The 25,219-nt window shown below is 36.7% G+C and overlaps 1 protein-coding gene across 19 annotated transcripts in view; it reads left to right on the top strand.

Annotated features, from left to right (window-relative positions):
• The window catches only part of CPEB3 (cytoplasmic polyadenylation element binding protein 3), a 195,916-nt gene that overhangs the window by 81,836 nt on the left and 88,861 nt on the right, over positions 1-25,219 (top strand). For all 19 annotated transcript variants that reach the window (XR_011997508.1, XM_072739508.1, XM_072739507.1 and 16 more), the window contains one exon: positions 7,277-7,333. Coding sequence is in view for 18 of the 19 variants with exons in the window: in XM_072739508.1 (XP_072595609.1) it covers positions 7,277-7,333 (57 nt within the window). In the remaining variant the exon portion in view is untranslated. The remainder of the gene's footprint in view (positions 1-7,276; positions 7,334-25,219) is intronic.

Here is a 25,219-nt window from a genome sequence, read left to right as displayed (position 1 = left end):
TAAATAAAACCTTTAAAAAATAAATGTATGCAATTAGAAATCCCTTTATTCAACTCTTCTCTTAAAAAAGGTTAGTGGGAGAAATGACAGGAAGTTCAGAAACTAGTGAGACTTCTGTTTTAGTAAAGAGCTTTAACAATTTTTCAGTCACATTTATACTTACACTCAGTAAAACCAAGTCACCCTTGAAGATGTTTGTAGGAAATATTAAAAAGTCTCTACGTCCTCCCCCATAATAAAGATGCCAAGTAATGTAGAGGAAAAGTAGAATTGAGCTTTCTTCACAGCACCTGAGAAATGTGTTTAGTAGTGTTGGTCAGGACACAGCACCCTTATTTAAATAAAAATTAGACTAATTTTTTTTTGGCTTCTTAAAGATCTCAAACTACAGTTCTTGGTTATAACAGAACTGTGTCTCTTACCATATTATATATGACTTTTCCTATTTATTTGAGAGAATGTTTCCAAGAAATGAGAAGACAGTTTTGAGAAGGGTGATGAACTAATAAAAACTGTCATTTCTTTTCTAAGTGCAGAAATCCTTGGGTTGGTAGAGATATGAGTGAGGCCTAGGAGAGAGGAATTGTTCTCTGCTCTCTTTTCAGGTGGGCTTCAGGGAAGGAAATCCACAACTCTCCTTATAACTATGAAGATTAAAGAGATTTCTAGCATGAAAGAGGTAGGATTAGAGATAAGGAAAAAGATTCACCTCTGTACCTTTCTTATAGCTGTTCCCCAGCTTGCTACTAATGATGAAAGTTTAGCCACTGGGGAACCCCTATGAAAGCCCAGGGTCATTAGGTTTGATTAATCATAGCCTGGTTTAGGATTAACGTTCAAGAGTGCAAAATGATGAGAGGAGGAATAATAGGGAAATACCAACCACACTGTATTGCACAGTTTAGGTGACATTGTAAAGCAAGATCTGTCCCCTGGTTGGGTTAGCACAATATAGCAGATATCTTGGCAAAGAGTCCCCTTTCTGTCTGTCATCCCATGTAGTCTCCCTCTTACAATAGAAAAGTAGACCTGGCTGACTCCTTGGGGGTAGTACCTGATGAAACATTTCTATATATTTGAATTTTCTCTTTCCTCACTATTCATGGAACTGAAATTTGAAAAATGAAAAGAGCAGGTGTCAGTTGAGAACTGATATTGAAGGATTTGCTTTTCATATGTATACTGAATCTAGGGGGGGAAATAGCTATCTTCTGATAATAATGCTTTAAAGTATTTAAATTGACAGGAACTTGGAAGAAATAAATGCCATCCTTTTGGTATTATGGAAGCATTTTTCTTTACTCATCACAATTTAAATTTAGTATTATATAGCCTTTCACAAAATTGGTCCCTTTTGTAGAATGTTGAGGTTCCCTTGTTTTAGAAAAAGTGCATCTTCATTACATTTTGTTTGTTCCAGAAGAATATGCTGTCTCTTAACTTGCATTGTTGCTCCAGTTCTATTTTTGTGCTACCTACCTTTGGCCCATAGCAGTTTGTCTTGTTTAAGTTAGCAGAGTCCACAAATTGTTTGGGGTGCAGGTTCTGATTTAGCAAGAAGTGATTGTTCTGTTTCTGTACAAGAGGGGGACAGTAAATACAAGTTGAGTGATTTTTTTTTTAATACATAAGTACCTCCCATTGATTTACCCAGTGGTCCTTTTTATATAGCGTAACCGAGAGTTTTGGTTTTTTAAATTTTTATAAAGATTTATTTATTCATTTTAGAGAGAGCATGAGTGGGCAGAGGGGCAGAAGGAGAGAGAGACAAACTCCTCCAGCAGACCCCCTGCTGAATCAGAGCCCACCAGGGCCAGTCCCAGAACCCTGAGAACATGACCTGGGCCAAAATTAAGAGTCAGCTACTTAGCCTACTGCCACCCAAGCACCCCTATCCGAGAGTTTTAAAAGAATGATTTAACTATTTTAGATTACAGCCTGAAATGAGTAAACAGGAACAAAGGAATTGATATCATGCCAAAAATTAGCCACTACTGGTATGAAAAGAAATTAGAATTTGATCTCCATTCTAAGCTCATAGCTTTTGTTTCTTGGATCTTTGGAACATATTTAGAATATTTTTTAAGATTTTATTTTATTTTATTCATGAGAGAGACAGAGAGGCAGAGACACAGGCAGAGGGAGAAGCAGGCTCCATACAAGGAGTCCGATATGGACTCCAGGATCATGCATTGGGCCGAAGGCAGGCACTAAACTGCTGAGCCATCCAGGGATCCCCATATTTAGAATATTTTAATGCCAAAATTTTATCATTTTTCCTTAAAAGGACCTTAAAACACCATTTTATTATATTCTTACATAATATTTCATATTGTGGATACTTTTTCTGAAGGAATGTATCTACAATTTTATAGAGAAAATTGATGGAAGAAACAACCCAGCAGAATATGCATTTTTCTTCTAACCTTTTCTAGAACACAGCACTTACATTCTATTAGGTGAAAGTCTCTGAAGGACTTGACTTTTTAGAGCAAATAGGGATAGAGGAAGATAACAGCGATTGTTCCCTATCTCATAACATATTTCAGAGCTGAAGAGGTGACTTTCATAATTAATTATGAATTCATAAAAATTCTAATTTTTATTTTGGGCATATAAAAATACAGACTCTGAAACTTTGAATAACACAATGTCGTTTTTTATAACTAGTCTCTTAAATATGAATGTGACTTGAGCTTATGAGACTATGATTTTTACAGTCTGGATAAACATATGTAATCCTATTCTCCAACCTCTTCCTCCATCCCCTCACCCCCATTTATCAGGCTCTGTGCAGTGGGAAAAGTGGGACGGTCTTAGAGATTTCTACAGCATCATTTAAAACAAGTATACCTTTCAATTTTTGAAACCTTATATTTTACACTATACTTAAAAGATAGCTGGCTGACAAGAACAATTTAAAAATAGCAGACCGTGGACAGGTGACAAAATGTCACGCTGGCAGCACCAGACTGCATTAACAAAAATCACCAGATGTCACACACTTGATTCTATTTTCACAGCTGATTAAACAGCAGTATTTGTTGGACAAAGGGAAGAAAAAAGAAATGGCCTCATCTGAATTTGGAATCAATTTTTCTTTTGCTGTTATATATTTTCTCCTTCAAAAATCTCATAATTATGAAATTTAAGATGCAAAATATATTAAGAAAAATATAAAGTAATTCTATTTTTAGAAAAGAATATTTTATACACAAACCCTCCTTAAACTGGAAAACTAAATCAAAATGTTAGCAGAGCTTGTCTTTAATTGGTGACCTTATTTTTTGCATTATTGCAACATTTTTGTATCACATAATTTTTGTCTGCTGGAAATATATTGCATTTTGTAATCTAAACATGAATTTTTGAAGAGGTAAAGAAAGTAGCTTTAAAAAGCCGTAAGTCTTTTTATTAGAAAGAATTTACATTTAGGAAACAATTAGATTATATTTAATATTTGGTTCTGGTGGGTCTGGCCTGACACAGAGTTTCTTTTTTTTTTTAAGATTTTATTTATTTATTCTTGAGAGACACAGAAAGAGAGAGGCAGAGACACACACAGGCAGAGGGAGAAGCAGGCTCCATGCAAAGAGCCTGATGCGGGACTCAATCCCAGGACTCCTGGATCAACCCTGAACCGAAGGCAGATGCTCAACCACTGAGCGACCCAGGTGTCCCAGCACAGAGTTTCTTATAAAATCTTTTGTGGACAACGTTGATCTAGAGAGCCATTTAAGTCAAAGAGGCCAACAGAATCGGGGAGGATACCAGAAAGGCAAAAAGTTTTCTTCTTTTCAGCAATTCCTGATGCCTTCATCTACAAAACGTTGCCTAAGGCTTCTTTTTTTGCTGCATCTTTAGAAAGATTGAATTGGAAGTCATCATTGTGAGCTAGGGGACAATAATTTAAAAACTACTGAGCTTCCTTTCAGTTCCATCTTTGAAGATGAAAAGTCCTAAGACCTCCTGGAAAGAGCTCCAAAAGAACCCAGCTTCTGGAAGACTGCAGAGAGGGGTACCCCTTTAAGTGTGGGAATAGCAGAAACATAAAAACTATTACTTGATTTAGCAATTATAACCACATAATTCTTTACCATAAATGATTGTAATACAGGAAACAGAAGAAGCTTAATGAGATCATCTAAATTTGGGCTTGGTTGGTTTTTGGTTTTGTTTTAGAGGGGGTGGGTGGGGCAGGAGGAGAGAGAGAATCTCAAGCAGGCTCCACAGGACTTGATCTTAAGACTCTGAGATCATGACCAGAGTGGAAATTAAAAGTTGGATGTTCAATCCACTGAATCACCCAGGTGCACCAAGGTTTGCTTGGTTTTCTTGATAACTCTTTATTATTTTAGGGAACACCCCTAGCTTTTTATGAACCACACAAATATTCCTTAGAGATTGAAATAGACCATCTCTATATACCATTTGCTAGGGTTCTGCTGGGCAGTGATTTTTGAAATCTTGTTGGGTTCTTAGGCATACTTTCCAGTGACTATTTGCTGTTAAGTTTGAATATCTCAGAATACAATGAGTAAATCATATCTAATTCTTACGGATGTTAGTATTTGTTGGTAATGAATCCAAATAAGGTCTTAATTATTTGAAAATAATAGAGAGAATATTGATACAGCTAACTAAAACCAGAATGTAAATTCTCCCTACTGAGCCAAAGCCTTTTTCTCACAAATATTTCTATAATAGGTTCTGATCAAAGTGGTGGTAGAAGATAGCACTTGTTGCATATGAGGTATAATAATTTTTAGACTCTAAAATGACATAGGAGCTGGAAAGACATAAGACACAAAGTAATTACGTATAGGGATACTGTTAAATGTGTTTTTAAATAATGAGTAGTTTTTGAAACTCCTCAATTAGCTTCTAGTAAATATGAAAAGATCTATGAAATCAATAAAAAATAAAACAGACAATTATTTAAAAAATGGATCTTTACTAATAGAATTATTTTTCTCTGGAAAACATTAAAATATATTCTAAAAAATAATCTTACTGTAATATAAATGCTAGCAAAATAACTTCTATAACATTAGAGGTGTATATAATACCTTCCTCCTAATAAATTTAAAATAATGAAAACTAAAAATAGTATTTATTGACAGTCCTGTGATGCTTCATGGTAAAATTAGAATAATCACTTCAGAATCCATCAGTGGTTGATGATTTTTTCATTCATATTCTATCTCATACACACACACACACACACACACACACACACACACACACCCATCGGTACAAGTAACATTACACTTATCAGAGTTTTGTTTCTTCCTTATCCCTTAATATAAAATGACCTTTCAATAATTACTATGACCTGAGTGTTTTGGTCTTTTTTTTTAAGATTTTATTTATTTATGAGAGACAGAGAGAGAGAGAGAGAGAGGCAGAGACACAGGCAGAAGGAGAAGCAGGCTCCATGCAGGGAGCCCAATGTGGGACTTGATCCTCGGACTCCAGGATCATGCCCGGGGCCAAAAGCAGGCGCTAAACCACTGAGCCACCCAGGGATCCCTGACCTGAGTGTTTTTAAGAGATTTGGATGGCCTTATCTAGGCAAAAAAAAATTGAGTTGGCCAGGAATTCATGATTCCCCCTTTTTATTTGAAGCAAATACTCTGTTTTGTCCACTGTGATTCCTCTCTTTTGGGCCAGAAGAGCTTGATAATGGTGTTTGCCTCCAGTACCCCATAACAGAGATTAATACCAAATCATAACTGACCTTTTGCAATTATATATAACGCTGTATTTGTTGTGAAAGTCAGTCACTTCCATATCTCCAGCATTCTATCACGCCCCAGACTGTTGACATTTATTTAAACAGTAGTAATGACATAAAAACAACATTTTTCTGAGAATTTCATAATGATAACCTTTGACCTAATTGGGCATGAAGACCTTCGCAGAACCAAGGTTGTATGTATATTAGCTTTACACAAAAGCCCTATTTCAATAATTATTTTGTTGAAGAGATTGTGGTCAAGAAAACTTTAAATACATTTTTTCCATGTGAGACTCTGTTTTATTATTCCTTTAATATATCCACCTCCCTTTCCCAAATAATTCATGAAAGACATACCCACTGTCTGCATCTTCCTTTTTTTTTTTTTTTTTTTTTTTGTCTGCATCTTCCACTCTTAGCCCTGGAGGGTATTCATTAAAACATAATTCAGACTTACCATTTTATAGACGAGAGGTTGGCAAACTTTTGTCTATAAAGGGCCAAAGAGGAAATATTTTAGGCCTGTGGTTCATATGATCTCTGTCACATATTATTCTTTGTTTTTTAGTTTTTATTTTTACAACCTTTAAAAAATGTAAAAATGGGGGATCCCTGGGTGGCTCAGCAGTTTGGTGCCTGCCTTTGGCCCAGGGCATGATCCTGGAGTCCCGGGATTGAGTCCTGCATCAGGCTTCTGGCATGGAACCTGCTTCTCCCTCTGCCTGTGTCTCTGCCTCTCTCTCTCTCTCTCTCTCTCTCTCTCTCTCTCTCTCTCTCTCTGTGTGTGTGTGTGTGTCTTTCATGAATAAATAAATAAAATCTTAAAAAAAAAAAGTAAAAATGATTCTTTGCTCAGAGGTGTAATAAAAACAGGCAGCCAGCTAGTGTGGTCAGACGTTTGAAACCCTATTACTATAAGGATGAAGCCCTGGAGATAAGCATTATGCTCAAGGTCATATAACTAGTTAGTGGTAGGGAAAGCGTAAGAACCCTAGATTTTTAGACGAATTGTTGTTCCCCCTCCTATACCTGTTGTATAAATTGTACTATCTTTCTTCTGGTTGCCATTCTGATAATTATGTTGCATTTTTGAGCCACTATAAAGCTTTTATCTTATATTCCCTCTAAACGTCAAGCTTATATATTTCTTTGAATTCATTATTTTGCTGCTTGAATTTGAAGGACAGTATGAATGGTTGTTTAAATAAAATGTTTAATCCAGTTGGCATGTTTAAATCGGAATGCAAGATGCTTTAACATTTCAGTATATTATAATGGAAGCTTCTTTTTTGCTTTGTTTTGTTTTATTTATTTGTTATTGAGATTTTGGCTTTGTTTTTAAGATTTTTTTCATTTGTATGTTTTATGACTTGATTTAAAACCTTGTAACTGCTATGGCCTTGTTATAGATTATAGCAATGTTGTAGATTAATCTGTTTTAGCTTTTTGTAATGTTCATCTTTTACAATGTATTTGAAATGATTCTATTACGCATTATTTTCTTTGTGCTTAAAATAAAATTATTTTATTTTTTAGGACGCATGGGAATAAATTTCCATCATCCAGGAACAGATAATATTATGGCACTTAACAGTAAGTCTTCATGTGAAATATTCATAAAATTAGCAGTCAAGTTTACAGCATGTAGTTTCCACTTTCTTAATTGTTCATTACATTTCAACCTTCCACTTAGTGCAGGATAGACCGTTATTCTATACCTGTGCCTCTTGAAGCATGGTCCCTAGACCAGTAGTATCAGCATTACTTGGGAACTTTTTAAAGATGCAAAATATCAGACCCCACTTCAGACCTGCTGCATCACAAACTTTATGGGGCTGAGAAATCTATGTATTGTATAGGTGATTCTGATGCAGGCTAAAAGTTGGGAACTGCTACTCTATACTAAAGGTTGACGAACTACAGCCCTGATGACCAAATCTGGCCCACTGCCTGGTTTCATAGTTTTATTGAAACACAACTACACACGTTCATTTATGGGTTATCTCTAGCTACTTTTGTACCAAGGTGGCAGAGCCCAAAAAGCCTGAACTATTTACTCTCTGACCCTTTACAGAGAAGTTTGCAGACTCCTGCTACATACTGTTGGGGTGGGGGAAGGAAGAGGATAGGAAGAAAGGAGGCAGGCAGAAGGAGAGAGAGAGAGTGGGGTGGAGAATATGAATGAAGAGACCCAATTTATTTGTACATAACTCAGACTTGCCTCATTTTGGTAGATTGCCAACAGGTGCTTCAAACTGGACATCAAGGGTCTTCCATTAGTGAAATTTGTGTGGTATAGGTGGTCAACAGCTTTGCAGGTTAGAAATAGTTTTGTCAGTATAATTGTTGGGTTGAGTTCTGGAGCATCAAGACTTAATTAAGCAGAAAGTCATTGTTAATACTGGAAGAAATGTCTGGTTGGCATCAGTTCTGCTTCCTAGTGTCTTTGGACCAAATAGCTTTGCAAAACAGTTTCTAAATAGAAATTATCAGTTGTCAGAAGGACCACAAAAGCCATTGAATCTCTTAGGACTTATTTTTTTTTCCCATCTGTTAAATGAGTGACGTCAGATTATTCCCTGTCATCCTCCCATATATACAAGCTGACTGTGGATACACACAGGAGACATACTGGGTAAATTTAAGGTTGTGTAAAATATTACCCCTTTCCTTCCTACCATTGGAGTTTTTTAGGGCAGATTTTACATTATCTCTAAAATATGTATTACGCATTTCTTTTTGTTCTGACATAACATGTAGTGTGCTTCCCAGTGGCCACTGCTGGGAACCACTGGCAGTGCTTGACAATGCAGGTCCTCATCCACTGCATGTTTATTTTGTTCTAAAAAGCTAGTATCTCTTCTTTTGGAGATCTTGGAAGCTGTAAAAATTCTAGACTATCCACCTCTATTTTCTAATTTCTAAAAGGAAGGTCACTTTAACTTTAGAGTATAGTATTTCTATTTTTTTTCCTAGAAGCAGGTACATTGGGATGAAGATTAATAAACAACTTAACTTGCCGAGCCTCAGCAATTTTGTGAAACCTTGTGGAAACACTTCAGTTAGGTGATGAAATCTAGAGTTGAATGTAAATAAAAAGAACAATATTGTTAGTTATATCTGCCTGAAGGAATGAGTATGTATTTTAGAAAAAGCCTGATTTGCTATGGTGTGAGTCCTCTTCTGCAAGAGGGAGAAGACATAATTTACCATTGTTCTGTGCATAAAATGAAGCTAAAAGACACTTTCCTTTTTAAAAGGTTTTGATTCTCTTTAATTCTCTGCTTTTAAATAAGAGATTTTATGTTCTTTCCAGTTTATGTATGATGCTTAAATCCCCCTTTTAGCCTCTGAATTTCCTCATCTGTAAGAGAAGGGGACGAGTTAGGTCATCTTTAATGATTGTTTTCAGAATGAAGGTTCTGTGAGTCTGGTTTTTTTTTCTTATTTTTACTTTCTATTTTTATTATTGTTTTTAAGTAAGCCCTACACCCAACATGGGGCTTGAACTCATGACCCTGAGATCAAGAGTCACATGTTCTACCTACTGACCCAGCCAGGAGCCCCATGTAATATTTTCTTAAAGTACCCAAAATGGTCATTTGCCAATATCTATATCAAATGTCACTTGAGTTATGCATATTTACAACATTATGGCAGATATGGGAGTAAATCTGTCTTCAAATTATTCTGGGTGCTGCCCTGTAGGCTCCTCAAGGTAAACCATAAAAACAACCAGAATTTGACATTTGCATTACTGTCAGTTCTCTTTCAAAATTGACTCGAATTTGAAATGATCAGAATAAACAAAATATTAGGAGAACTACAGATTTTCACATACTTGCTGTGATAAAGCTTTTCTTCCCTTTTGTGTGGTTGAGCCTAACTCATCCAGTGACTTATAGATGTGACACATGCACAAGCAAATCTATGTATTGTCTTTCCTTTCATACCTACCATTTGTTGGCCCAACCGTTACTGTCCTGTCACTTGTCTGTCCTTCCTTCCCATCACCCTTCATATAAACGTAATTGAAATCACTGAAACTTTATTGATGGTTACTAAAAGGGACTGGGTTGAATTGTATTTTCAGACAAGAAGGGACTGGCTAAGAAAATTAAAGAGAATTGAATCAATGCTTAAATTAAAAAAAAGAAATGTCAGTTATTGTTCCTTTTTTGCTACCTTTTTTGTTTTATTTTCTCCCCTTTTTTTGGTTTACAAAATCCATGCTTCCTAATTCTGTACATAATGCTTCCATTCATTGTGTCTTCAAAAAACTTCCATCCTTAATTTATTTCCTTGGCCTTAACCAAAATCTCTTCTAAAGACACCATATTCTAAGCTCTCCTGACTTGATGGGAACGAAAGAGGTGCCATAGTGAGCTATTCTCACTCCTCAATACTACTTCCCAACTTTGAATGGGCCAGTTTCCCATGTTTTGGTGTTCTTAGAGCATTCCTTCCAGTTATACTTTCCTCTGAGAATCACTGCCACTGATGTCATCTAGAATACAGAAAATGGGTTTCCTGTTTTCTAAAGTTAAGTAAGGTATGGAAGAACTAGCAAGATTTGTATTAAGCCAAAGAATCTACTAATTTTTCCTATTCAAGATGATGACTTTAGTAAGAATTAGCAGGCTAGCCTTTGGGGAAGAAACTAAGAGACACATCTAAATTTTGACTTTTCCCCAAAATATTAGGTCCTCAAGTATTATAGAGAATGGAAGGGAAGGTTGGAGGAAGAAACTCTGATCTATCAGTAAGACCTGCCACTTGTCTGGTATTTCCAAAATAAAATTAGTTCTGAAGCAATATGTCCCTTCCATTTAAACTGGTAATACATTTTTTCTCAACTTTGTAATAATTCTGTCCTTTCAACTCTTTACATTTATACCCAAAACAGTAGAAATTCGCAATATGTATTTTTATTTTTCCTGCTGGAGGAGGAAGGAGCTACTGAGAGTGCTTCCAGCTGTATATGTAGTAGTTCTATCAGCCAGATTTTTTCTAACACCAACAGGGACTTTTGTTTTTGGTTTTGTTTTTGTTACACTCTTAGGTATAGAATTGAGCTTAGCAGTATGGGCTTGTATAGGGTTGATGGCCTGACTTCAATGATTTTTCCTCTGTTATGATGATCCTCCGAAAAGGATATTGGTACCTCCATGATTAGTCAGGTGAACCAAATTTAGGGTCAAATTAATGTTCAAAACCAAAATGCCTGGTCTTGTAATTTATTCTAAGAGATAATCACTGCCAAGTGTATCCACTTTATGTTTCTTGACTGGTCAGCTTTTCCAAATAGAGAATAAGCTTGGAAAACCAGTTTAATATCAGAAAGTTGCTTAATGAGTATGAAATTAGAAACAGATAAGTGTTGCTGAAGGTGCCTCAAGAAGGCATCCTCCAAACAGGATGGAAGGCCTGCAAAACCTGAGGATGGAGCAGTAAATTAGCATAGCCATGAAAAGCATTGTCTAGGCCAAGCAGTTCTGGTTCCATGCCTTACAAGACCTATGACCTTAGGGCCACATTCTTAACTCCTCTTCCTCTGGTTTCCTCCCTGGAAAATGGAGATAGTGATCATGAAGGAGCCATATATAAATCTTGTAAAGCTTAGCATAGTGCCTGACTGGGAGATAATATTCCAGCTCACCAATACTGGTGAGCTGCTGTTGTGATTGCTTGCATCAGGTTTGTTGCTGCCTTTTAAAGATTTCTTTTTTCCTTGTGTGTTATAGTTCCAAAGCATGAGTTTATATTATATTGGTTGTTTTTACATAGATCTTTTAGTGACGTGATTTAAGGCAGCACACTCTTAAGCTACAATGATGGTACCAGGGTACAATGCCACTTTTTTGTTTTTATATATATATTTTTTTTCTGTATGAAATGCCTTCTGCCTCTGTCACCTGACTTTGGGACATGGATTGTTCTTCTTTGGGGCCTAGAGTTGTTCTATCTCTAGTGATATTTGGCACCTTAAAGGTACCATACTGTAATGTTCGTAATGTAAAATGATATGTCCATTTTAAACAACATTTTGGCAGTTTCTTAAAAAGTTAAACATACACCTACCATATGATGCAGCAGTTCTACTCCTAGGAATTTGCTTAAGAGCAAAAATGAAAACGTATGTCCATACAAAGATCGTATGCCCATGTTCAAAGCAGCGTTATTCATGATTGCCAAATTTATAAATAATCCAAATGTTTCTCAGCTGGAAAGTGGATAAACAAACCGTAATATATTCATACAATGGAATACTATTCAGCAATAAAAGGAAGTGAACTATTGATACATGTAACAACATGAATGACTCAAAATAATATGCTGAGTTGTAAAACTAGACAGAGTATGTATTAGATGATTCCATTAAAATAACATTCTAGAAAATGTAAACTAATATATAGTAACAAGAATATTTTGAAGTAATATTGTCTCCCTTTTTCCAGAGGACAGATGTAAGGGCTTAGATCTTGGAGGAGTCATGTGATCAGGATGGCAACTAGCTGAGCAAGTCTGAATCTCCTATGATGTCTCCTTGTTTAAGAACCTGCAAGAGGACAGTTAGGATCTACCTCATTGTTTTGTGAGATTTAGATGTGATTAGGTACATGTACAAAGTACATGTGCCAGAGAATGATTTTTTTTTAGACAGTAGTTGTGTAATGTAGCAGTGTTTCAATTTTATTTAAATTAAAAGCTTTCATGGCATTTGTTTTCTGAGATCTTTCAGGTTGTAACTAGAGTCTATTCTAAGTTAAAAGAGGTGAAGACTTAAAATTTTAATATCTTAAAAAAACCCACAAAGACATTCACCTGCTTGAAAAACTCTGAGGTCATTGATTGTTAAACAATTTATACAATAGCTGATGCATAGGAAACTTGGAGCTTTAGTTTATGCTGTCTTCCACCTTTTTCCTCTTGAAAATATTTTGGAAAATTTTGCTTATATCTCTGTTTGAATTGTGGGCTGCTAGAGCGTTTATTGAATCAAACGAGGAAATGTAAAAGGGTTTTTCTCTGATCTTTTAAGTTGGGCAGAGACTCCTATGTGTTTGCAGAGCTTCCTCTTCCTCCTCCCTTTCTTTCTGTGCCAGAGTGAGCTCCTTGGGGAAAGGCTCAGCTGAGAGGAAGTGGCAGAGAGCTGAGCACATGATGCTTTTATGCCAAAATGGGAAGAGAGCCAGGTTTGCTAGAATTCCAAATGGAATTTTCCAAAATTTGAAGAGTACATTGTATTTCTGCTTGCCATGAGTGGATATAAGTAAATAATTTTTTTAGCAGAGTAATGATATAGTGAAAGAATCATTTTGAGATTCTCAGATTAAAGATGTCATCTCTGGGCATTTCGAACTTTTAGAGACAGATCTTGTGCCATTGTTTTCATATGAACAGATTTAGGAATAAAATTAGTATACAGCTGTGGTGTGAATATATTGTAAAAGATGGCTAATTTAAAAATGAAAAACAGTAATTATAGAGATATGTAATATCCTATAGCTTTTAAGTATTCAAGTGTCAAACTATTTGGAGTGGATGCTGTATATGAATGTGGTAGGAGACCTAGCGGCATTACTGTTTTTGTTCTGTTTTGACCTTCTTTGATTTTAAAGATGGGGAAGCTGAGGTTCCAGAAACTGCTGAGGCTCCAGAGATTATATGAACTGGGTAGGGTGACATGAGGGAGACAGGAGCAGAACCTTTTGCCTCCAGGTTGATAGTGATAACTTTTGCTTTAAATATTTAATTGTTAAGAATGGTTGTATTATTTTTATACTAGTTTAGCACAAACACATAAATCCATTGTCTCAGGGAAAAGTGTTTATCTAATGTTACTTGTCACCTTGTTTATGCTATGAAAGCTTAATAAAGCCTCTTTTCCAGAAAAATGGAGTGATAAACCTGGTTTACATAGTCTGACATTGAGCATTGTAAATAAGTGAAATCTGAAATATTTTTGACTTACTTTTGACTTGGATTTTGGAAAAAGTTCCTTGTGTGTGTGAATATGTCTAAAAAGCTAGGAATTGGGTGCTTCCAGCCCAATAATAAAGATACAGGGAACTGAGAAGTTACCTACTTTCCCCTGCAGACCTCCCTGTTTGCTTTCTCTACTTGTACCTGGACTTCCCATGTATAACACTCAGCACCCTTGTAATTAACTACTGAATGTTGGTCTTTAATATGTATGCTTCAGGAGAGCGGAGACCAGCTTTTATTCACAGTTCTTCACTGGCTTCAAGTGCAGTGCCAAACCCATTCAGTAGGTACTCAATATTGAAGATGAAAAGACAGGGAAAGATAGCTCCAAGAAACCGTGAGAAGCCAAGTATAACAGCCTTAGAGAATATCCAGTCTACCTTAGTTCCTTTATGAAGAATTGTTTTAACTCTTTTTTTTTGGAAGATGGTAGTAACATAAAAAGATCCAGCAATTAACAGTTTACAAAGTGCTTTCTCAGACCTCTGTGCTTTTGTAAGGCATATAATGGGTTGCCAGGATATAGTCAAAATCCACTTTCCTGAACACCCATTTTACCCCAGGATTCTTCTCTTATCCAAACAAAATGTGGGTATGTGATAGAGTAGTATATGAAATTGATATGCAGTTTGTAAGATAAAGCTATCAACTTCAAAGTGTATCCTAAGACACTAACAAATTTTAAGAATGCTCTGTGGTTTGTTTCTCTCTACTTTGGGGGCACTTTGATAGAAAAGGTAAGAATCATAATCATTCATTATACCTTTATTGCAGTCTTGTTTAAAACATGGCAGTATCTTCATTGTCTGAAAAAGGTAAAGGAACTTGCTGATGTCCTTCAGCCAATCAATAGCCATCTATAGCTTAGACATAAAGATTTTTCTGCTAACCAGCCCCTTAATCAATCTAGCATGACTTCTACTTTTTTTTTGGATTTTCCCAAAAAGATCACTTAGGTTTCATTCAGCTTCTTTAGTAACACTAGAGTAAATAATACTTTTTTGATTGTGGAGGATTAGTGCAGTTCCAAGAGTGATCAGTTTTACTTTCAGAACATAGTCTCCCTTGTTAGTGGCAGGAATTTTAACCACCCTTCTACTCAGGTCTTTAGTATGTGCAGACAGGTAGTCTGAGACTTGCACAAAAACTTGGTATACAGATGATCCCTAAGTAAAGTTAGGTGAAACTTTGACTCTCGTTATCCTCTGCATACTTAATACTTTGTTACCTCACTAAAAGGTTTTCTCCATGAATATAGTGGAAATAATGCAATTTTGGGCGTCCAAACAGATTTGAATTTAAATCCTAGATCCATCATTTATTTGCTCTGTGATATTAGACAAATTACCTGTGTTTTTTTTTAATCTTAAATGTAGTTATTAACCCCTTCTTTACAAACAGTAAGGGTGAGTGTGCAATGCTCCTGTTACCAGACCTAGCAAGAAATACATACCAAACAAATACTAAGCTCTGCTTCTTCCCTCTTTTCCTTCTAGTCCCCCCTTTTTGCTTTCTTAGTTAGCAGTAATTCTTTTTCTTTTTAAATTAGTTTCAGAGGTAGAATTTAGTGATTCATCAGTTGCATATAACACCCAGTGCTCATTACATCAAGTGCCCTCCTTAAGGCCCATCACCCAGTTATCCTTTCCCCGATCCACCTCCCCTCCAACAACCCCAAATTTGTTTCCTTGAGTTCAGCATCTCTTATGGTTTGCCTCCCTCTCAATTTTCACTTTATTTTATTTTTCCTTCCCTTCCTCTATGTTCATCTATTTTACTACTGGGTATTTATCCAAAGGATACAATACATAGTGGTTTTTGAAGGGGCACATGCACCCCAGTGTTTATAGCAACAATGTCCACAATAGCCAAAATATGGAAAGAAGCCTGGATGTCCATTAACGGATGAATGAATAAAGAAGATGTGAGATATAGATATAGATCTATAATGGAATATTACTCAGCCATCAAAGAGAATGAAATCTTGACATTTGCAATGATGTAGCTAGAACTAGAAGGTATTATGCTAAGTAAAACAAGTCAGAGAAAGACAAATACCATATGATTTCACTCATATGTGCAATTTAAGAGTTAGCATAATTCTTAATCCCAGCTATATGATCAAAATGGGAACAAAAATAGAAAATACTCTGGTGTGTGACCCCACACCAGAGACTGTAATTTAATTAATTTGGGGTGAAACTTGGCTGTAAGAGGTAGGCAAGAAGTGGATGGAAAAGAACAATTAGAAATTACTTCTTGGAAGATCCAGTGCCACTCCTATTCCTTGCCAATGTTTGTCCTCATCTGAGCATGAAGGAATCAAGTAGCATAAGGACGATGTTATGCATTCCTTTCTATTCTTTCTTCCCGCTTAAAGCATGTTCCTCCTTCATTGTTCTCTGAAGTTTTCCCAAGTCCAGATCAGAAAAGGAAGCTGTTTTGGGGAGGTCAGGGCAGAGGTGAGGGGAGTGAGCAGCTTTCCATGTTGCTGGAGCTCTTCCCAAATTCTCAAGTCATTTCTTTTCCATAACTTTCTTCCATGAAGGAACCCCCCCTTCCCACATGAGAAGGGCCTTATTGATAGGGCACAAGGAACAGTGACCAAGGGGCTGAGCATTTGGTTCTCTTAGGCTCCTGAGCACACTAGCACCCATTTTATTCACCCTTTGTTCTTTCTGTATAATTCGCTATTATTTTAGAGTTCAAAAATGTAGGATTAGCAAGTATTGGGTGGCCTCAACAGTCTAGAAATTGAGTTTTTATATAAAGTTTGAAGAGATCTCATCAGATTTTGACATAGTGGTTCAGAGAAGATGGTTTATTGAGAGAACATATGCCAAATATTTGGGTACATATGTCTATAGTAGGCCAGACTTGATTTGGACAGATTGATCTGTGTGAAATACAAAATACTCTGGCATGTGCTTAGAATTCTCAGGACTCTTCTTGATTTCTTCCCTTTTCTGGGAGGCAATTATTCTATCATTTAATAAACATTCTACTGAAATAAAAGTAATATGGTAGTTACTCTCAGTGGAATGCTATTAGACTACAGATGTGAAGGTGCATAGACATCCCCTGATGTGAGTTTATGTGGATGCCCACTTTCTCCAAGTAGGGATAGCAGAGCATAATCCAGAGATTCTTTAGGTTTATTTCCAGAGAAATCTTGTTATACATACAATAATGAGGAATTTAGGAAATGGACTTGGAAGTTCTGAAGTGATTACTTTCATAACCTATTACATACTGAGATTCTATAAGTAATCCATATGGTAAATGTACTTTGGAAACTAACTTAATACTAAGTATGCATGGATATTGGAGGATAGTATAGAGAAGCTTTGAAGAGTAGCTGTTGGATTAGGGTTCTACCCCTATGACCTCACTTAAACTTAATTACTTCTTTAAAGACCCTGTCTTCAGGTAAGTCATAGTGGGGAAGCTTCAGCCTATATATTTGGGGGTACACATTTCAGCCCATAACAACTGGTGAATAGATAAACTGTGGTATTTCCATATGATGGAATATTACTCAGTAATGAGGAGAAATAAAACATGAACACATGTAACAACATGGATAAATCTCAAAAACATTATGCTAACTAAAGGAAGTCAAATACATTAATTCTATTAATATGAAGTTATAGAAGGGGCAAACAAAACTATACTACAGAAAGCAGATTAAGGGACGCCCAGGTGACCAGGTCAGTTAAGTAACTGACTCTTGATTCTGGCTCAGGATGTGATCTTAGGGTGGTGAGATCGAACTCCCCATTGGCTCTGTGTCAGTGTGGAGTCTGCTTGAGATTCTCTCTCCCTCACCCTCTGTTCCTCTTGCTGTGCTCTCTCTCTCTCTCCCTTTAAAATAAAATAAATAGTTTTCTAAAAGTAGATTAATGTTTGCTAGGAACCATGGTTTGGAGATGAGATGAACAGCAAAGGGACACAAGGAAATTTTTAAGGAAGATGAATTGTATGATGAACACAGTGGTGACGCAACTATATATGATTACCAAAATTGGTCAAACTGTACATTTACAGGGGATGAGTTTTACTGAATGTAAATAATACCTCAACTTAAAAAAAAATCAATGCTTTAGATCAAGTGTAGACTTAGATTCAGTCCCAGCTCTGTGTAGCTGAGCAACCTGGAGCCAATCATCCTTTCTGGGCCTCAGTTTACCCATCTGAAAATGTATATTATGATAATTGCTTGTTTTAATTTTTAGGCTTACAAAGTGAATGGAAAGATTTTTCTGAGAAAAATGCATGAGTCAATGTGAGAAGGGTAGGAAAAAGATTTTAAAGCATGCAAATACTTTATGTGAATATAACAATTGAAAATGCCTACTGGGCTGCCTGGGTGGCTCTGCGATTTAGTGCCACCTTCAGCCCAGGGCCTGATCCTGGAGACCTGGGATCATCCCACATAGGACTCCCTGCATGGAGCCTCTGCCTGTGTTTCTGCCTCTCTCTCTCTCTCTCTCTCTCTCTCTCTCTCACTATCCCTCTGTGTGTGTGTGTGTGTGTGTGTGTGTGTCTCATGAATAAATAAATAAATAACATCTTTTTAAAAAAATGTATACCATCCTTTCTTTTTTTTAATAATAAATTTATTTTTATTGGTCTTCAATTTGCCAACATACAGAATAACACCCAGTGCTCATCCCGTCAAGTGCCCCCCCTCAGTGCCCGTCACCCATTCACTCACACCCCCCGCCCTCCTGCCCTTCCACCACCCCTAGTTCGTTTCCCAGAGTTAGGAGTCTTCATGTTCTGTCTCCCTTTCTGATATTTCCTACCCATTTCTTCTCCCTTCCCTTCTATTCCCTTTCACTATTTTTTATATTCCCCAAATGAATGAGACCATATAATGTTTGTCCTTCTCCAATTGACTTATTTCACTCAGCATAATACGCTCCAGTTCCATCCACGTTGAAGCAAATGGTGGGTATTTGTCATTTCTAATGGCTGAGTAATACTCCATTGTATACATAAACCACATCTTCTTTATCCATTCATCTTTCGATGGACACCGAAGCTCCTTCCACAGTTTGGCTATTGTGGACATTGCTGCTATAAACATCGGGGTGCAGGTGTCCCGGCGTTTCATTGCATCTGCGTCTTTGGGGTAAATCCCCAGCAGTGCAATTGCTGGGTCGTAGGGCAGGTCTATTTTTAACTCTTTGAGGAACCTCCACACAGTTTTCCAGAGTGGCTACACCATTTCACATTCCCACCAGCAGTGTAAGAGGGTTCCCTTTTCTCTGCATCCTCTCCAACATTTGTGGTTTCCTGCCTTGTTAATTTTCCCCATTCTCACTGGTGTGAGGTGGTATCTCATTGTGGTTTTGATGTGTATTTCCCTGATGGCAAGTGGTGCAGAGCATTTTCTCATGTGCGTCTTGGCCATGTCTAGGTCTTCCTCTGTGAGATTTCTGTTCATGTCTTTTGCCCATTTCATGATTGGATTGTTTGTTTTTTTGGTGTTGAGTTTAATAAGTTCTTTATAGATCTTGGAAACTAGCCCTTTATCGGATACGTCATTTGCAAATATCTTCTCCCATTCTGTAGGTTGTCTTTTAGTTTTGTTGACTGTATCCTTTGCTGTGCAAAAGCTTCTTATCTTGATGAAGTCCCAATAGTTCATTTTTGCTTTTGTTTCTTTTGCCTTTGTGGATGTATCTTGCTAGAAGTTACTGTGGCCGAGTTCAAAAAGGGTGTTGCCTGTGTTCTCCTCTAGGATTTTGATGGAATCTTGTCTCACATTTAGATCTTTCATCCGTTTTTAGTTTATCTTTGAGTATGGTGAAAGAGAGTGGTCTAGTTTCATTCTTCTGCATGTGGATGTCCAATTTTCCCAGCACCATTTATTGAAGAGACTGTCTTTCTTCCAGTGGATAGTCTTTCCTCCTTTATCGAATATTAGTTGACCATAAAGTTGAGGGTGCACTTCTGGATTCTCTATTCTGTTCCACTGATCTATGTGTCTGTTTTTGTGCCAGTACCACACTGTCTTGATGACCACAGCTTTGTAGTACAACCTGAAATCTGGCATTGTGATGCCCCCAGCTATGGTTTTCTTTTTTAAAATTCCCCTGGCTATTCGGGGTCTTTTCTGATTCCACACAAATCTTAAAATGATTTGTTCTAACTCTCTGAAGAAAGTCCATGCTATTTTGATAGGGATTGCATTAAACGTGTAAATTGCCCTGGGTAACATTGACATTTTCACAATATTAATTCTGCCAGTCCATGAGCATGGAATATTTTTCCATCTCTTTGTGTCTTCCTCAATTTCTTTCAGAAGTGTTCTATAGTTTTTAGGGTATAGATCCTTTACCTCTTTGGTTAGGTTTATTCCTACGCATCTTATGCTTTTGAGTGCAATTGTAAATGGGATTGACTCCTTAATTTCTCTTTCTTCAGTCTCATTGTTAGTGTATAGAAATGCCACTGACTTCTGGGCATTGATTTTGTATCCTGCCATGCTGCCAAATTGCTGTATGAGTTCTAGCAATCTTGGGATGGAGTCTTTTGGGTTTTCTATGTAGAGTATCATGTCATCAGCGAAGAGGGAGAGTTTGACTTCTTCTCTGCCAGTCTGAATGCCTTTAATGTCTTTTTGTTGTCTGATTGCTGAGGCTTGGACTTCTAGTACTATGTTGAATAGCAGTGGTGAGAGTGGACATCCCTGTCTTGTTCCTGATCTTAGGGGAAAGGCTCCCAGTGCTTCCCCATTGAGAATTATAGTTGCTCTGGGTTTTTCGTAGATGGCTTTTAAGATGTTGAGGAATGTTCCCTCTGTCCCTACACCCTGAAGAGTTTTGATCAGGAATGGATGCTGTATTTTGTCAAATGCTTTATCTGCATCTATTGAGAGGATCATATGAATACCATCTTTTCAAGCATCATTTTTACCTGCTAAGTTCATATTGGCTGTGGAAAAATTGATCACTTTTCAATTATAATTTGCCAGATTTGAAAATTATTGGGCTGAAAGTGTCTTTCCTGCCATTATAAAGCAAAGCTAGAGGAGGAGCATTTATGGGGCAAACTCCATCACTCCTGTTCTTTGGGAATTAATCTAATTAGGGAAAGGGGTATTTTTGTATTAACTTTAAGATCTTAACCCAGGGCAGCCCTGTTGGCTCAGCGGTTTGGTGCCGCTTTCAGCCCAGGGTGTGATCCTGGATCCTGGGATCCCGGGATCAAGTCTCGCATCAGGCTCCCTGCCTGGAGCCTGTTTCTCCCTCTGCCTGTGTCTCTGCCCCACCCCCTGTGTGTGTGTGTGTGTGTGTGTGTGTCATGAATAAATAAAATTTAAAAAAAAAAAAGATCTTAACCCATTTTGGGGGGAATTTTTTAAAGGGTATTTATTTATTTATTTATTTATTTATTTATTTATTTATTTGACAGAGAGTGTGTGTGTGTGTGTGTGTGAGAGAGAGAGAGAGAGATAAGGGGGAGGGGCAGACGGAGAGGGAGAGAATCTCAAGCAGACTCCATGCTGAGTGCAGAGCCCAACACAGGGTTCAATTTTACAACCCTGAGATCATGACCTGAGCTGAAACTCAGTCAGACACTTAACTGACTGAGCCATCCAGGTGCCCCTTAAATGGAATTTTTTGCATGACAATACTTAGATGGAAGCTGAAATGGATCACTAAATGTTTGTATAGAATTTAATTTTGTATACTGAAATGGTATTCAGAACATTAGTTTACAAGTTTTTTTATTTTTTTTAAGAGAGAGGTGGGAAGAGGGGCAGAGAGAGAGGGAAGAAAAATCTTAAGCAGGCCCATGTCCCATGTGGAGTCTGATGCAGGGCTTGATCCTACCACCCTGAGATTATGACCTGAGCAGAAATGAGGAGTTGGCTAAGCCACCCAGGTGCCCCACATTTACAAGGTGTTTTTAAGAAACTGATTTTATTACAAGGAAAGTAATTAACTATTTGTTCCTCTGGTTGATTTTTAACAGTCTTGACAGATATTTCCAAGCCAAATAATAAAATGTTGTACTAAGGTCTTTATATCTTGTTTATCTTTTTTTTTTATATCAGTATAGCATCTCAGGGATTCTGCTTAAGTTCCTGAAATGATGCATGCTGCTTTGATACACAATAGAATAGAGATCTTTTCTCTTTGTCCTTCTTCCCTTTCCCTCTCTACCCCCTCTCTCTATCATTTTTGAGCCCCTGTGGTAGAACATGTTTATGATGTTACTTTGCTTAGAAAAACCTCAGCAAATTTAGGTGAATCCACATAAACGAAGAACTAGTTTATATTTTAAAATCATATCATTAACATCTATTGGGATATCACGTGTATGAGTACAACCATTTAAGACCCAGTGCAGGCCAAGTCATAAAGAGTAGCAGATGATTCGTTTTACTTTGTTGCCTCATATACCTAATAATCCATAACATTTATGGGATAGTACCATTCACAATGTATTAGTCATTGATCATGTAAACTTATTTTTAGAATAACTCTGGCATATCCCATTGTAAAGCACATATACCTTTTTATGTTTATCCTGATGGATGAAAAGTCTTTATTTTTTTCAATTTTAAATTATTCAGATTTATGATTTAAAGACTATAAAAATGTTAGTATTATGAATTTTCTACATTACTCATATACCTTTTATCTTAGTGAATCAATTTAAAATGTTTGTGATATTTTGGGCTTTTTGCACTGTAATATACATACCAAACAATGCACAAATCACAAACATATATATAACTTGACATATTAATACAGATTGTACTTACCCATCTAACCAGTACCTAGATCAAGACCAAAACATTAGCAACACCCCAAAGCCCCTTCTCAGTCTACCTTGTGGTTAATACCCCTAGCCCAGGGTAACCAAAACCATGACTTCTAAAAATTAAATGGGATTTTTTGTGAGTTCTAAAAATCATACATATGAAACGGTAAAAAGAATTTTATCTGTAATGATTATGATGATTGATAAATAATTAAACTTTTTGGAGGAACTACTTAGGACTTTGTAAGTATACCATATCATATCTTCGTGTATCTGGTTTAAATCTATACTAGCATAGGATGTCTTGTGCAGACGGAATTACTTATATTTCCTGCCCTTTTTTTCTATGTGGGATCATTTTTGGCTGATTCATATAAGTCTATGTATTCACTATTCTTGTTTAGAAGTCATATTTTCTCTCAAGGGAAAACACTACTTATGTGTTCCCAAATTTCTGTCCATGGCATTCATTTCATTACCTTTCCCTTAGGGAAGAATTTGACTCTAATTAGTCTATTTGCAAGTGGCCTTCATATGAGCAGATGTTTAATCACCAACAGAGGTGATGTATATTCTTTTTTTTTTTTTAAGATTTTATTTTATTCACAAGAGACGCAGAGAGAGAGGCAGGGACATAAGCAGAGGGAGGAGAAGCAGGCTCCCTGCAGGGAGCCCGATGTGGGACTTGATCCAGGGACTCCAGGATCACGCCCTGAGCCAAAAGCAGGTGCTTAACCGCTGAGCCACCAAGGCATCCTGGTGACATACATTCTAAAGGCCATCAAGGCACTCCTTCCCTTGATTACACACTCAGCTAACAACCTATGTTTGTTGAATACCAGCTTGTGCAGAGCATTCTACTAGGTACATGAGAGGATATTAAAAGGAATACAAGATAGTGACCTTGGCCTTTAGGAATTTAACAGTACAGTGAGGTGGTTACAAGTGTGAACTCTGGAGCTGGACTCTTAGATTCATATTCCAAGTCTACCATTTCCTAGCTATAAGATTTTAGGCAAGGTACTTCGTTCTGTGTCCCATTTTCTTCATCTATGAGAAGATGCTAATAAGAATTCTTATGTCATAAATTTATGGGGTGTGTTAAATGGCATTAATATGTATGTATAAAGCATTTGAACTGTTCTGGTGATAGCAAGTACTTATTAAGTGGTAGTTGCTATAATAATAATCACCATAGGGATCATAGATAAAATACTGAAATTAGGACTAGGGTAGCACATAATTAAATTCCACAGTGAATGATGAAAGCAAACTGAAATATCTCACATTACTGCTTTAAATTGGCTGCCTATCCTATATGTTATCTTGTCCCCATATCAGTCACCAGACTGATGTGAAACAATTTACTATATTTGATTAGATATGGAAAAAGAAAAAAAACCCATAAAAATCATGAACTACTTAAGGAAGCTTTGACTAAAACTCCCAAGTATGTCTTTTGTAAGTCTTACCCACCTCCCCAACTCAGGATGCTCCTCCTCACCTCCAAGACTGGATCTGTTCACTTCATGTTCTCTATTACCTGAAAATTTGGCAGTTGAAGATTTGAGTGAACAGCACTTCGCATTTACTTTTAGGGGTGTTAAGGTTTGATGAGTCATTTGTACCTTAGTATTGTAATCAGATTCTTTTTCATTGAGCATCTGGCCAGAAATCAGATATAATGAAAGAATGTGAATTTGTTGTTTGGGAGAGAAATGTGTAATTTTGAAATACAGAATGTTTTATTTCCTCTCTAAAGATTTTCAGTTGAGGGTATTGGGCGGCATGACATCATTGGGCATGGGGGAAGGGACAAAGAAATAATGGTATGATATCAAAACATACCTAATCTCTCTTTTTTAAAAAATGATTTTGTTTGTTTATTTGAGAGAGAGAAGAGAGAGAGAGGAAAAGCTCAAGCTGGGGTAGAGGCAGAGGGAGAGAATCCAAATAGACTCGGCACTGAGTGCAGAGCCCAGCACAGGGCTGGATCCCACGATCCCAATATCATGACCTGAGCTGAAATTAAGAGTCAGGTGCTCAATTAACTGAGCCACCTAAGTGACCCCATACTTAATCTCTTTTTAAGTGTCATTTATTAGTATTAACTCACCCTTATTATTATAAATTAAGTAGACTTTTGGGGGGCCAAACTAGGCAAATAACTACCATGTATTATGCATTCTGTGGGGAGATGAATTCAGGATATACATAATGAAAAGTATAAAAATTCTTTAATTTTTTTTGTAATGTGTTCCTTTTGTAAGTGATGTAAACAGTACTGCTATGCAAATTCAGAGGAGATTGTGGGGTTTTTTTAATGGAGAATTATAGTGACGGAAAAAGGGAAGAAGTAGGGATTGAACTGGAAAATCCTTTTTAATATTTATGTAATGGGAAAGTGAAGAGGCCAAATGTGTGTGTATGATTTCTGAAGAAAAGAGGGAACTAGCAGAAGATGTGATTTCAACTTCCTAGCTGAAAAGTCTGAATTTATTTTCCTAGGAGAGAAATTGTTTTCTTCAGTACTACCTTTTACTGTAAATGTCACCACAGATTATCTTTGTTTTTTGTTTTGTTTTGATTTGTGTTAAGCTAATATTATAACATGTCTTGCTTTTAAAAATGAATTAGAGTTCTCATTTACTTGATAGACCTCAAGTTTTCAAATTTGAAAAACTTTCTACTTTGAAAGTTATTTTA

This window comes from Vulpes vulpes, chromosome 15, assembly GCF_048418805.1.
Source record: "Vulpes vulpes isolate BD-2025 chromosome 15, VulVul3, whole genome shotgun sequence".
NCBI lineage: Eukaryota > Metazoa > Chordata > Mammalia > Carnivora > Canidae > Vulpes > Vulpes vulpes.
This window is presented reverse-complemented; position numbering and strand designations above follow the sequence as displayed.